Genomic DNA, 12925 nt, shown 5'->3' on the forward strand with positions numbered 1-12925 from the left:
GTAAAGAAATGGAAATATTCTCTGATAGCAGGGTAAGCTATCAGAGTAAGCTCTGAAATGTCAGAGGCAAGGTTGAGAGTCACCACTCGTCACACTGTGATGGCAGCCAGCACGCCTCCAAGTGCCAGGGCACCAGGAGCAGGGCTTCAGGGGGAACTTCAACACTGTGAGCCCCTTCAGCTCTTTGCTCTCCATCTGGGGGCAATTTTTGGCAATCCTGGCTCAGCCTCTGGATCTCAGAACAGCCCCAAGGGCCAGATGTCCACATCTGGCCTTGCCGTCCAGGCTCTACCTAGGCCCAGACTTGGGGTCTAGCCAAGGTGAGCCAGGCAGACTGTTGCAAAGGCTGTGTTTGGTCTCCTTTGTGTACGGTTGGTTTGTGCTAATAAGGACATTTTTGGAGGCAACACGACAGAACTCATTGCGAGTTAAAATGTGTACCTTCAGGAATCTACTCTATAGAGAAGTACCAGCACAAAAGCAGGAGGATATACATGCATTACAGATGCCGAGATTTATAAGAGAGAAAACCTGGAAAACACCTACATGTCCAACAGCAGGAAAAAGGTAACATAAATTAGCAAGATATACAGTATGACAGGATATTTGTAAAAAAAACTTTTTTTATTTGGAATGTCTAAATATATATTTCTTTTCTGCACCAGAGAAGAGCTGTGCAGGATGCTCACCAGGCCATTAGCTATAACACCCCTGGAGACTAGGAGCAAAGGGATAAAAGGCTTTTTTTTGTATTTTATAGATTTCTGTATAATTGGCTTTTTTTTTTAACAATGGGAAATGAAAATAATCAGTCTAGCTCACCAGACTTCCAGCAGCATTCTTCCCTCACTCAGGCTGGGCCCCTGGGCACACCTGACTTTGCTACCCCACCCAGAGCAGAGCTCCCTCAAAACCCCAAGGGGCTGACCCTGTGTCCTGGGGGACCAGTCAGGCTGCTCCCGGAAGAGGCCGGGCCCTGAGGACCGCCACCTGGAGGCTCCCAGGGGCGGCATGGGGCAGCGGGCAGGGGCTGTGCAGGGAGGAGAGCTCAAGCGCTGGCAGGCGGTTCTGGGCAGGACTCTGCTTCACTACGGAGCCCGTCCTCAACAGAGTGGAAATGCTCACACCTCGGTGACAGTGACATCCAGTAAGATGTCTCCACCACAGGCAAGGGGATGTCCTTCCCTCGTCTGGGGGCCTGACCTCCCTCATCCAGCTAAACAGATCATCTCCAGAGGATAACGTGCACTGGGGGGAAAGTCTAAGGTACCAAAACCTACCTTCATGTGCATTTGTTTCAGACTATCGTTTTCTCTGCTTTTTATTATCTTAAGTTAAAATTTCCTATACTTTAATAGCAAAAAAAATAAAGAAAAAAGTGATTCCAACTGGCCCTCCCTATATGAGGCTCTCTGCCCAGAGAGCATGACCTGTGTCTGTGGGGTATTCTGTCCAGCCTCTTCTGTGGGCACATGGCCCCTGAGTCCCCTGCCTGGCCCCAGACCGCCAGGACATCTCCTGCTGGGGCAGCCGTGAGCAACCAGTTCCAAACCTGCAAGACCTCCCTGCCGTTCGGAATCCCCTCCTGGGCCCACAGGGTGATGAGCTGCTCAGGAAAGGCGAAGCCGCTGCCATCATCGACGCTGCAGAAAAGGTGCAGGCCTGAGCACACGGACACGAGGGACGACGTGGTGGTGGTCTGGCAGCCACCCTCCTCGGGGCCCTGCATGTGGGCAACAGGAAGACGTCCATGAGCACACGGGCCCCCTGAAGCCACATCTGCTTATCTGTAATGTTCTCTGACCTCGCCAGCCTGTACTGGGCTCTTCGCTGTCTCAGCGGCCCTTTGCTGTCTCATGGAGGCCTGATAGGAACAACCAACGTGGTTACTGCTAGCTCCGTTTCCTAGACCAGGAACCAAAGGCTGGCGTTGCTGCATGATTTGTCCAAGATTGCACAGCTTTGTAGGTGGCCGACCGGGGATTTGAACTCAGGGCTCCTGACACCCAGTCCAGTGCCCTCCCCTACCACCCACCTGAGGCCTCATGCATGGAATGCGTCCCAGTGCCTACGTGGCCTGACTGGTCAGCATGTGCTCCTTAGTGGGAGACACAAAGAACCTGGGTTTTAACATCTCGACCCCGAATTAGTAACAGTGTGAGCCTGGCCTCACAAAGGAAGAGCCCGAGAAGGTGTGTGCCAGTGGTAGGAAATCCAATCTGTAGAAAGAAACCCAAGACAGGCTTAAAAAGAAGAGGTGGGATGGCCCAAGCAAAGTTGCACATCTCCTCAGGACGCAGAAACACGTAGCTCATGGCTGACAGTCTGGCAGTTTTAAGATGAAGGTAAAAAAATCTCTTGGTGACAGTTGACCTGTTAGGTTTAGGTGCTGTAAGAATCCACACAGCAAGATTATTTTCCTTACTATGTTTTCTGCCCCAGGCAGGGCCCTTCAGAACAAGCATATGCTGTCTGGAGCCACAGGACTGAGGAGCAGAAGCCCTTTCTCAGGCCACCAGCGCTCCTGTCACACCTGCAGGGACACCCTCCTCAAGGGCACCAGTGTCTCCCTGCTCTTCCTGAAAATTCCAAGCCTGTGCTGTTGCCTCAAACACCTTCCCCCAAAGCTTCCATGGCTGGTCCCTTGCTCAGGGGCTCTGCTCAGACGGCACCCCTGGACCAGCTCACTCACTTCCTCAAATGGGTGCTCACCAGCCCACATGCCATCTGCCTCTCCTGTGGATGCAAGGTCCACAAGGCAGTGGCCGCATGCCCCTGTCCATTCTCAGCTGGGTCCCTACCTCTCCATACTCAGTTACTGAAAGACTGGGTACTCACTAAGCTCTGCGGGGAGCTTTACAGCCCTACAAAGCAGGTGTTTTATTCTGTTTACAGAGGGAATAGGGCAGCTCAAGAAGGCTCGGTAACGTGGCCGTGGTCACTGTGGAGAAGCTGCAACATCCAAATGCACCCGGACCACCACCATCTCCTTCCCACCGCTTCCTCTCTGAGGACTGGGAGCTTGAGAACAGGTGCTGCCACACCAGGTTCCCCACCGCCAGGCCACCTGCTTCCCCTAACATAGCAAGAGAAGGGCAGCGCTGGGGCAAACCTCCCTCTGGGGCACACATCCGAGGGCCCACCACCACCATGCCACGCCACAGAGTCCAAACGCACAGGATGTGACACCCTCCACCCCGCAGCCATGTCAGCTTGGGTCACTTTCTGGGCAGGCAGTTGTTGTTCTTTTTTTTTTTTTTTTTTTTGTGAGGGGATCAGCCCTGAGTTAACATCTGCCAATCCTCCTCTTTTTTTGCTGAGGAAGACTGGCCCTGGGCTAACATCCGTGCCCATCTTCCTCCACTTTATATGGGACACCGCCACAGCACGGCTTGCCAAGTGGTGCATTGGTGCGCGCCCGGGATCCGAACCGGCGAACCCTGGGCCGCCGCAGCAGAGCGCGCGCACTTAACCACTTACGCCACCGGGCCGGCCCCAGGCAGTTGTTGTTCTGAGGGCCACCTGCCTCTGCCTGGCCTCCTTCCTGCACCCCGTGGCTTTAGGCCCCTCTCCAGCTGTGCCTCCATATCAGGACACAGGAAAAGAGGTGGCTCCCCCTCAGAGAAGGCATCCTCCCTCCACAGGCTCTGAGCATGATGCAGTGGGACCTCACTGTGGTCTCTGACCTTATGCAGCCTGACACCTTCCCTCAACGCTCCTAGTTTCTTCTTCGTCTGTTCTCATTGATTTCAAATTCAGAAATCTGACACTTAGATGTATCCAGGCCGGCAGAGAACAATGTTACTGTTCCTGCACCACTGCCCACAAACTACGGGATCAGCTCCGTCAGCAAAGAAGCATCAGCAAGAGCAACCAGGCCTGTGATGGGAGGGGGCTTTACTATCCTGGCAGTGAGAGAAATCAGATGCCAGGCCAACAGTCACTGAACAAAATCACAATCTAAACAACTGCCTGATGTCTGCTCTCCTCCAACCGCAGAGACCTGGTATTTGTACGAGAGATAAAATTCAGGAATATGGGACAGGGAGAGCCGGGTTAAGGAGCACCCGGAGGGCTAATTCTAGGGAAGGAATGGACTCATTCAGTAAACACTGCTCTCCCTGCACCACGATGGGGAGGAGACATATCGAGGACCCACCATGGAACGCTCATAAAACCCCTATGAGGTGTGCCCACTTCTTACAGATGAGGAGCCTGAGGCTCAGAGAAGGCGAGTAACTCACCCAGTGACACACAGCTAAGGAGGAGCAATGCCAGATCAGTTCCAAGGTATGTGTAGTTCTAGAGTCTAAGTCACATGGCCTCCCACTTACACATGTGCATGTACACGCCTGGACCAACTTCTGGGCAGCTCATTGTGGTGACACAGGCAGAGGGGTCAGGTCTGCGAAAGATGCTGGAGGCCAAAGAGTGACAGCAGTTACTGCTGTGGCTCAAGATTTAATTGTCCCATTTTACCTGGTAATGAGACCAGGACCTGCTCGGTTTGACAGGAGTGGAAGGTTCCAGAAGTGAAGTGGGCCCATAATTGAACAGGCCAAGCTGGAATTCCTCAAGACTCACTCTGCCGTCTCCGTCTTGATCCAGTTTGTTAAATAGGTCTTCGAGTTCCTAAACAAAAGACACCACACCTCTGCTCAGAGGCTCCACCCACAAGCAGCTGCATGCGGGCACTGTCACCCAGGCCCGCCTACCCACCCCCGCTGCTCCCCACCCCTTCCCCAAGTAGGGCAGTTTGCTGGCCCTTATCCAAACTCAAACTGTCTGGGTCACACCTGGCCTCTCCAGTGCTAGCTTGTGAAATCTACACGCTTGGTCAGTTTCTATCCTGCTGTGAATGGGCACCACCTGAACTTCCTAAATCCCACAAACACCCATTCAGTGTCCACTGTGCCAGGAACTTGCTGGACTATGGGAAGAAGATGTACACACAAAGCATGGCCTGGGCCGCCAGTGGTTCAGGGTCTAGCAAGAGTGGCACGGCTGAGAAAGACTTTAGCAAGGTTGGGCCTGCCCCAGCACCACTACCTGCCCCTCTGCCTAAGAAAGAGGAAAGGGGGGTGAATACAGCTGTTGGGGAGTGTAGCCAGGCTCTAAGGGCATCATATTTGGGCTGGGCAGTAAAACTGGGCCGTAGAACTGGGCTGTGCAGGAAGGGGGAAAGGGCCTTCCAGGCAAAGGAAGGATCCTGAGTGAAGGTGCTTAGAAGTTGGCGAGGCTGGGGCCATGTGTGGTCAGAAATGAACCTGTGAGGGTGCAGACTTCAGCAGAAGCACTGGGAGTTGTCAAAGGATTTTAGACCAGAAAGGATACAATTGAATCAGTGTCTGAAGGGTGTAGGGATTTCCCAGACCCAACACCAACTATGATCATTACAAACAACAAGCTATTCAGGGTGGTCCATCCCGGCTCCTGTCTTACCGCCTTCTCAAGTCCCTGGAGCCCAATGGTCTGGCAGACCAGAGCCAGCTCCTGCTCGTTGAGGTGGCCGCTGCTGCCGACACCTAGCTCTTCCCAGATGCCCCGGACCTGGCTCTCGGGGGTGTCAAAGGAGGGGCTGCAGGACTTCTGAGGGTTCCTGAAGACCCTGGAACCCCAGGTTGGCAGCTGGCCTAAAGCAGGAGGAGTGATAGGTAAACGCAGTGCTCCAGGTGGAAGCGCCTGGGGGAAACACACCAATGCCAGTAATTTACTCTGAAATCAGATGGACTGATGGACAGATAGAGGGACGGACAGAGGGACACACATGAATATCAAAGCATCAAAGCCGGAATCTAGGTAATGGGTACATGGGTGTTCACAGCACAGTTCTTTCAACTTCATTCTATGAAACTTCTGCAAATTTTCATAATAAGATGTCAGGGAGAAATCTCTGCTCCACATGGGGAAAGCATTTTCTGAAGAAAACCTACTAAAGTCACACCATTCAAAGCACATAAAGAGGGCTGCATTATCTGTCTTTACAATAAAAAGATCAGTTTTTTTTTAAACTAATTTTTATAAGCTTTTCAAACCTACCCAAAGCAAAGAGCACCATCCAGGGAGCCCCCACGCACCTGTCACTCAGGCTGGGCGACGATCAGGACTTTGTCACCCTGGTCTCATCTATCCCCTTTTTGTGATTGCTGAAGCATTTGAAAGCAAATCCCAGATCTCAAGTTTCCACCCCTACATATTTGGTATGTCTTTCTAAAAAATACGGACATTTTCTTACAAAATCACAATATTACTATCACACCTAACAAATCAACAGTAATCTCCCAACTGTCTCAGAAAGTCTTCTTACAGTTGATTCGTTTGAATCAGCATCAAAACAGAACTGTCCCCTGACCCAGTGTACTTGGTTGTCATTTCTTCTAAGTCTTTCGATCACAAGCCCCTCTCCTGCCCCGCCCAGCACCGCCTTGTCTAAGACACTGATCAGCTGTTCTGCAGAATGTGCCCTGTCCAGGATTTGTTTGTCTGCCTCCTTGTGGTGTCACGTCACTTGTTCCTCTATCCCTAATATTTCCTGTAAATCTGAAGTTAGCATCAAAGGCTAGTTTGGATTCAGGCTCAGTTTTTTCTTTTTAGTTTTTTTTTGGCAAAAACTCTCCACAAGTGGGGCTGTATACTCCATACCGCCTTACATCAAGAGGCACAGGTAACTCTGAGATACAAAGACTCATCAGTGGGTTTGGGTGACAGATGGCCGATTTTCATAACTTTTCCACTTTAGCCAGTTGGCTTATTGATGTTTCTGAAGCTTTGCCAGAGAAACAACTGGAAGAGGACAGATGTTGGGGCTGACAGTGAGAAACAATGCACAGATGAGCTATGCTTCAAACTAGACATCCCCTCCACATCCAGTCCACACCACCCACCCAGCACAGAGAGGGTCGCTTCCACCTAATTCAGACCTGAAATGACTTGGGTTCTATGTCAGTGGTCTGGATCTTTCTGGTAGATGAACCGCCTTGGCATTAATTACTTTGATAACCCAACTAATAATCAGAAAACCACTTTTCCCACTAAGCCCAGGGAAAGCCAGGCCTGCGTGCTCATGAATGACGCCGAAGGGTGGGTTGAGGAAAATGCCAGGAAAGGGCCACCTCCGAGATCCCTTCCAGCTTAGAATGGATATTTTAATTACATTAAAAGTAAAATTAAGTAAATTTCATTTGCTTAGAAATGAAATTCCTAAGTTAAAATGTAAAAGCAATTCTGACACTGGGGCTTATTTCTCAGGGATGGCAAAGAAGGTAAATAAATCCTTTGAGGTTTGACATGAGCATGCACTACTGTCAGTTATAACCTGGATAAAACGGTTCCTGTTCAATGCTGGGAAGAAGCCAACCTGTCCTCCAGGCAGAAAGCACCGACATCGCTCCGTGAATAACCTCCCCCCCGGGAGCCCTTCCTTTCGCCACCCGAGACTCGGAGTCCAAGGAAATTAAGACGTGATGGCTTGTTTGCTCTTCCTGAAACAAAGGGGTCTGTCTGCTTTGTCTGGCAGCACAGGTGGACACCCAGGTCAGCTCCCTTGACATCCACCGAGGTAAACTTTGAACAATGGCCCGAGTGCTCAGATCCAGCTGCTGAATTTTTACTTTAGCAGAAAGTCAAGGTCAACTCTGGCTTCTCCATCTCCAAGCCAAATTTCTGCACTTTCTGCCCTATGACAGCCTCGTGGAAGCATCTTTAAGGCACCCACAGACCCACGTGCCGATGCACTGCAATTTGCTTTTAAGTACACCTGCTGCTGCCTACTGGTTGCTACTGTAAGGCTCCTGGGGACCAGGACCACGTCTTACAGTCTATTTGGGGCACAGACAGGGTCCCTGGTGGGTGCCAAGGCTGCTTGCCCACAGCAGGGGAGAGGCTGTGCCCAGGACAGGTGCATCAGGGTGGGCCCTGGGAGCAACGGGTCTGAGACCCCAGGGCCTTGCCTGCCAGCCGGGATCACACTGGTCCTTGCAGACTGTGAATCGTGGCAGAACCACACTGCTGCTTTAGCCAGCAGCCTCTCTCCGAGGGTCTGACCTCAGGGGATGCTGAGGACCAAGTGACAGCCTCACACCTGGGACCACCCTTTGGAGAAGGGGCCCACCAGGGACACCACCCACCCTGCACTCTTCCCAGGAAATTATATTTGGCTGGCTCACTGTATAACGACCCAGCTCCTGGAGCTTTCAAAGCACTGGTCAAAGGCAGACAGCACCAAACAGGAGGCCGTGGCTTTACCTTGTGCTTCAAACAACTCATTCTGAGGTTCTTTAGCACTTTCAGCTTCTTCATCTGACTTAAGGCTCTGCGGAAAAACCAAAAAGAGAAGAACATGAATCCCCCAGTGGACAGAGCACCAAGAACAAACAGAACGGTGTGTTAAGGGGGCCGGGTAGGGGTGACTGAGGAAGAGGACCAACAGCTTGGTGAGATGCAACTCCTCCGAATAAAGCCCACCCCTGTAGGAGGCCTTCACAGCCAGGGCGTGAGGTCCCAGCCCAGACCAGCTCCATCTCACAGACACGGGGCTCCTCAACATAAACTAAAAATCATCGTAGTTCACAATGAAAGCACAATCAAGCAGGCACACCCTAACAGGAGAGAAGAACACTCCCCAAACCAGCCGCTCTTCAAGAGGAGGGCCCTGGAGCCTGGTCAAGGCTCCAGCACCAGACAGGCTCTGAGGCGTGAACGTAGCCGCCTCCCTGCACCCCGTCCTCATCACCCACATCAGTTCAGCAAGCAGCTGGAGAGAGAGCAGGTCTCTCTGTCCCTCCAGGAGCTCTGGGGACAGCACGGTGTGTAGCAAGCACCTGACACCTCAGTGCCATTTGAAGCTAACCCCAAAGGGATTGGGCCACCAAGAAACACCTGACTCAAGTAACAACCTCAGGTTTTCGTGACCAAGTCAGCTGACCACAAGGTCCAAGTCTGTGTCTGACAGTGCTGTGCGTCCTAGGACTGACTGTGGAAGGAATGCCAGGTTCACCAAGACTCGGCATTCCTCAGAGCCAGCACTGCACTGAGGTGGGAATCTGTGAGCTGGTGGGATGTCCCATTTTTCTAATGCATTCAACCCAACTGACAACCCTAAGGCAGCATTCCCCATGTTCTAGTTCTGGGGATCACAGATGGTTTCAAGAAGCAGAACGGCAGCACAGAGATGGAGCAGACTCACTGAGCCCTCCATCCCCAAGGGCCAAATTTAAAAAGAGAATAAAAAGCGAATGTCTGGGATGTGTTGGTGTTGCCCAGGTGGAGCACATCCCTCAGAGAAGAATCTCTAGGATTTAAATATGTATTTGCTCGTTTTTCCTGTTTGCCTCCACAAATGTTGAAAATATAAACAAATTAAATTGGGGGCCCAGAGCTGTCTTATTAAAGATAAGTCCCCAGAGAGCCCCATCTGACAAAGGGCACATCACAGACAGCAGGACCTAGGAACCTTTGGAAAGCTTTAAAAACAGGTCTAACGAGTCCACAAGTAACTCGCAGGCTATGTATCTGCCTCGTGGATACACTTCTTGACATGAAGGCTGCGAGGCCCAAGCAGCCTATCTCCTGGTCAGGGAACAGCTCAGGGAGACTGGGGGCCAGAATCTACTCTCAAGGCCCTAGGAGGCATCTGACACATACTCCCTGAGTCGTGAATGTGTGGGCCACCAAATACCCTAAGTGTAAGTGTTCAAAGCAGGAGGGCCTGTGGGCTTGGAACATCCAATTCCTAACCTCGTAGCTGCATCAGAGAGGCAGCTGCCCTTTCCCACCCTCGGCCAACGAACATTTCACTCTAGTGGCCGTTAGGACAGCCTCCTTGCAGCACCGGGGAAGAAGTGGAAGAAGAGCAGGAATGTGTGTAGAAATTCTCCACTGCCCAATGTCTAATGGAACACATTCTGCAGCCAGAATTACCAATGAGACCAGGAGACACTTGAAAACAAAATGTCATTCTCCAAAGTGCACCCACACTTCTGGCAACAAGATGCCCAGGAATGCCCATCCCCTCCTCACACCCATAGTCACGTCCCATGAGCACTGACTAAGCGCAAAGTTATTCCCCTGATACTGGGCAGCCTGGGGTGAGGAAGAGAGGATTCAACCCACCTCCACACTTTCCAGAGATGCAGAGCGTCGGAGCTGGCTTCTCATGGTGGCCCTGGCTTGTTCTGGTAAACATTTGGCTCTGGCCGCAGAGTCACACAGCTCAGGCAGGCTCCAACGGCCGTACCACTTAGAGCCACTCACATACTTTGGTGGCACAGCATGGGAGGCAGCTGGAAAGAAAATGGGAGGTTTGATGGGGGTGGCCTTTAAAGCAGCCTCTGGGCCCATGCATGCCATGGAGATGCCCTTTAAGAAGGTGCACGTTCTGATGCAGAGTGTCTCTTTGGCGACGTGCACTTGTATGCGCACAGAAAACATCTGCAGGAACAGAGGGAGTGGTTACCAGTGGTCACCCTACTCCCTGGGTGGCGAGCTGAGAAAGCCAGGCTGGGAGATGGGACTTTCCACTCCAAATTCTACGTGCTGTTTAAATTTTTTCAAGCATATTTTGCTTTTGTTCGTGCAATAAAAAACTAACACAAAATCTAGCTTTTTACGCAAAGAAAAAAACTCTCCAAGAATCCAAGAATATACTGCTCTAGAGACTGGAAGGTCACCTCCCACTGTGCTCACTCCAGGACCCCACCTCAATGGGATGGAGGGTCCAGGCAGGTGTGGACCTCAGACACAGCTAGAGAGACTCAGACTCCCACTGCTCTCAAGTCTGGAGCAGGGGCAGGCGCAGACCTCAGTTCTGGGATTCATGAGAATCCCCTAAGCCCTAACAATCTCTTGCACTTCCTTCTTCCCACCTTACCTGTCCATGTCTGCATAGAGCAGCTGAAAACCTCAGGCAGAGAAGAAATGATGCTGACTCTGTGTGGAATCCTAGGCAGGCAGGAGAGAGATAGGGGAAGGCAGCATGGGCAGCGGCCAGGATGGACACAGGGAGCAACCAGAACGGGCCAGTTGGAGAGAAAGGAACAGGGCCCAATGAGGCCAGGCCATGCACTACTAAGGAGCATTTCATTGCAGATGTGTCTTGGGCTTCACCCCATAAAATATCACACTCCCTAAGGCCAAGTACCACCTAATTTCTTTCCTCCATGCCCCAAACAGCTGGTCCACAGCCCCTGACCTTGGGACCACTAGAGGAGGCTGGATCCAGTCTGGCTGACCAGAAGAATGGTGATGCCAGTGACAGACAGAAACCGGGGATGAGGTAGGAGTTTCAGAGAGGAGGATGCTGAGTTCCACAAGGGACATGCAGAATGTGAAATGACAGCGTGACATTTAAGGCAGCTAACAATATGCAGGATGACTATATAATTTCCTACCCTACTGGGACACTCTGAAGTCATCATGGGCACCACTACCAATCACCTGAGACAACAGGCATCGACAGGCCTGGTCCAGCAAACTCTCACCATGTGACAGAGCTCATGGGACATATTGAACGGAAGGCAAAGTGTCCAAGTCAGCAGAGAGAAAACAGGAGAATCTGTGAGTTGAGAAGGGGTGAACTACAAACATGGAGAAAGGCTCCAACAGAGAGCTGCCGAAAGGGTGAACGATGAACCAATGAGTAAAGGCTCTTCAGAGAGGCTGCTGGCTGGTTACTGTGGGTGGGGAGATCCTCCTCTTTCCACTCTGAGCTGGTGTAGGAAGAGGAAATTCATGTCAGGTGGCAAGTGGGAAGCTGTAGCACACTTGGGAAACCAGGTAACAGGAAAGTCAGAGGTGAGCCCTGGCATGCCCCCCGAGCCATCAGACCCCGCAGAAGCAGAGCCCTGGCCCCCACGCCTCCACCGGTGGCCACTTCCTGGGGCTCAGCTGGCTCGTTGGCACACCTGGAGATCCTACAACCAGCACGTGTTCCTCCTTCCCAGGCTTGATTTTGCTTCCTTCCACTTCCCCTCCTCAGTTCACTCCCAGGCCATGTCTCAAGTCCCACCCCTGTCCTGATGCTGGCCCCACTTCTTCATCACTGCCAGCCAGTCAGCACTTTCCTTAGAGGACAGAGCTGCCCAGAAAAACATATGACTTTTTCATAATATTCTCCAATGTTCTCATAAGAAGAGTCCAGATATCACCTCCCTGCCTCCAACAGAGAGAAATGCTACTCTAGAAAAGAGTGTCCCTGAGGCAAGTCACAACAGAAACAAGAAAGGCAGAGGAATGACGGTGAAAACGAATGGGGCAGCTTTCCACTACCCACAGAATCACAGGAGTCATACCCCCCTGGAGAGGGAAGGACGGTAAGTCACCCAGGCCTAGCATGTTTTCAGTGTGGGCACAGGCCAGTCCCCTATCCCCACCCCAGAGGGTCGCAGGCACAAGATGACAGTGCCTGACAAGGCCCCTCGGTGGCCCTAGTGGACAGTACACCCGCCATCTCAAACTCTGGACACCTGGCTGTGTCTTCTTGGTGTGCATATTTATTTATAAGAAAAGAGTAACCAAGTCTAAAGATTCAAATACATTTGGTTATATATTCAACAATGGCCTTTCATGAAAGGAGCAGAAGGACCAGGAAGCAGATATTCTTCAAAGTCCAGGGCATTTGGTCCCACGACGACATGTCTATTCTTGCAGGATCAAAAGCATGTTTTACCGATCACAGTGGGAGATGGTGGCAAACAGATCAGAAAGCAGGGAGTGAGTGATGCCACAAATGGAGCGGGGGAGGCACACAAGGCTCAGAGCCCTGAAGCAGCAGGGACAGAAGGGGCCTGAGGAAGGAGGAACCAAGGCCCAGGCCTGGCGGACAGGGGACAGGCAGGCAGGCCGGTGGGACAGGGACGGTGAGGCAGCGGTGGGAAGCTGAAATGAACACAATCCTGGAGGCCCAGGCGGGGCTCGCTTTGACTCTTGA

At 51.8% G+C, this 12925-nt stretch overlaps 1 protein-coding gene across 13 annotated transcripts in view; it reads right to left on the bottom strand.

The window, feature by feature from the left end:
* Window positions 1–12925, bottom strand: part of NINL (ninein like) — a 139432-nt gene that overhangs the window by 61044 nt on the left and 65463 nt on the right. For 9 of the 13 annotated variants that reach the window (XM_087445740.1, XM_087445730.1, XM_087445732.1 and 6 more), the window contains 5 exons: window positions 10111–10280; window positions 8245–8311; window positions 5443–5633; window positions 4480–4632; window positions 1553–1723 (listed from right to left, as the gene is read on the bottom strand). In XM_087445740.1, the coding sequence (XP_087301866.1) occupies window positions 1553–1723; window positions 4480–4632; window positions 5443–5633; window positions 8245–8311; window positions 10111–10155 (627 nt within the window). In that variant the 5' untranslated portion in view covers window positions 10156–10280. The remainder of the gene's footprint in view (window positions 1–1552; window positions 1724–4479; window positions 4633–5442; window positions 5634–8244; window positions 8312–10110; window positions 10281–12925) is intronic. The other 4 variants (XM_087445739.1, XM_087445737.1, XM_087445735.1 and 1 more) reach the window with 2 other exon arrangements.

This window comes from Ceratotherium simum, chromosome 21 (genome assembly GCF_057802395.1).
Source record: "Ceratotherium simum simum isolate JZ-2026a chromosome 21, ASM5780239v1, whole genome shotgun sequence".
Taxonomy (NCBI): Eukaryota; Metazoa; Chordata; class Mammalia; order Perissodactyla; family Rhinocerotidae; genus Ceratotherium; species Ceratotherium simum.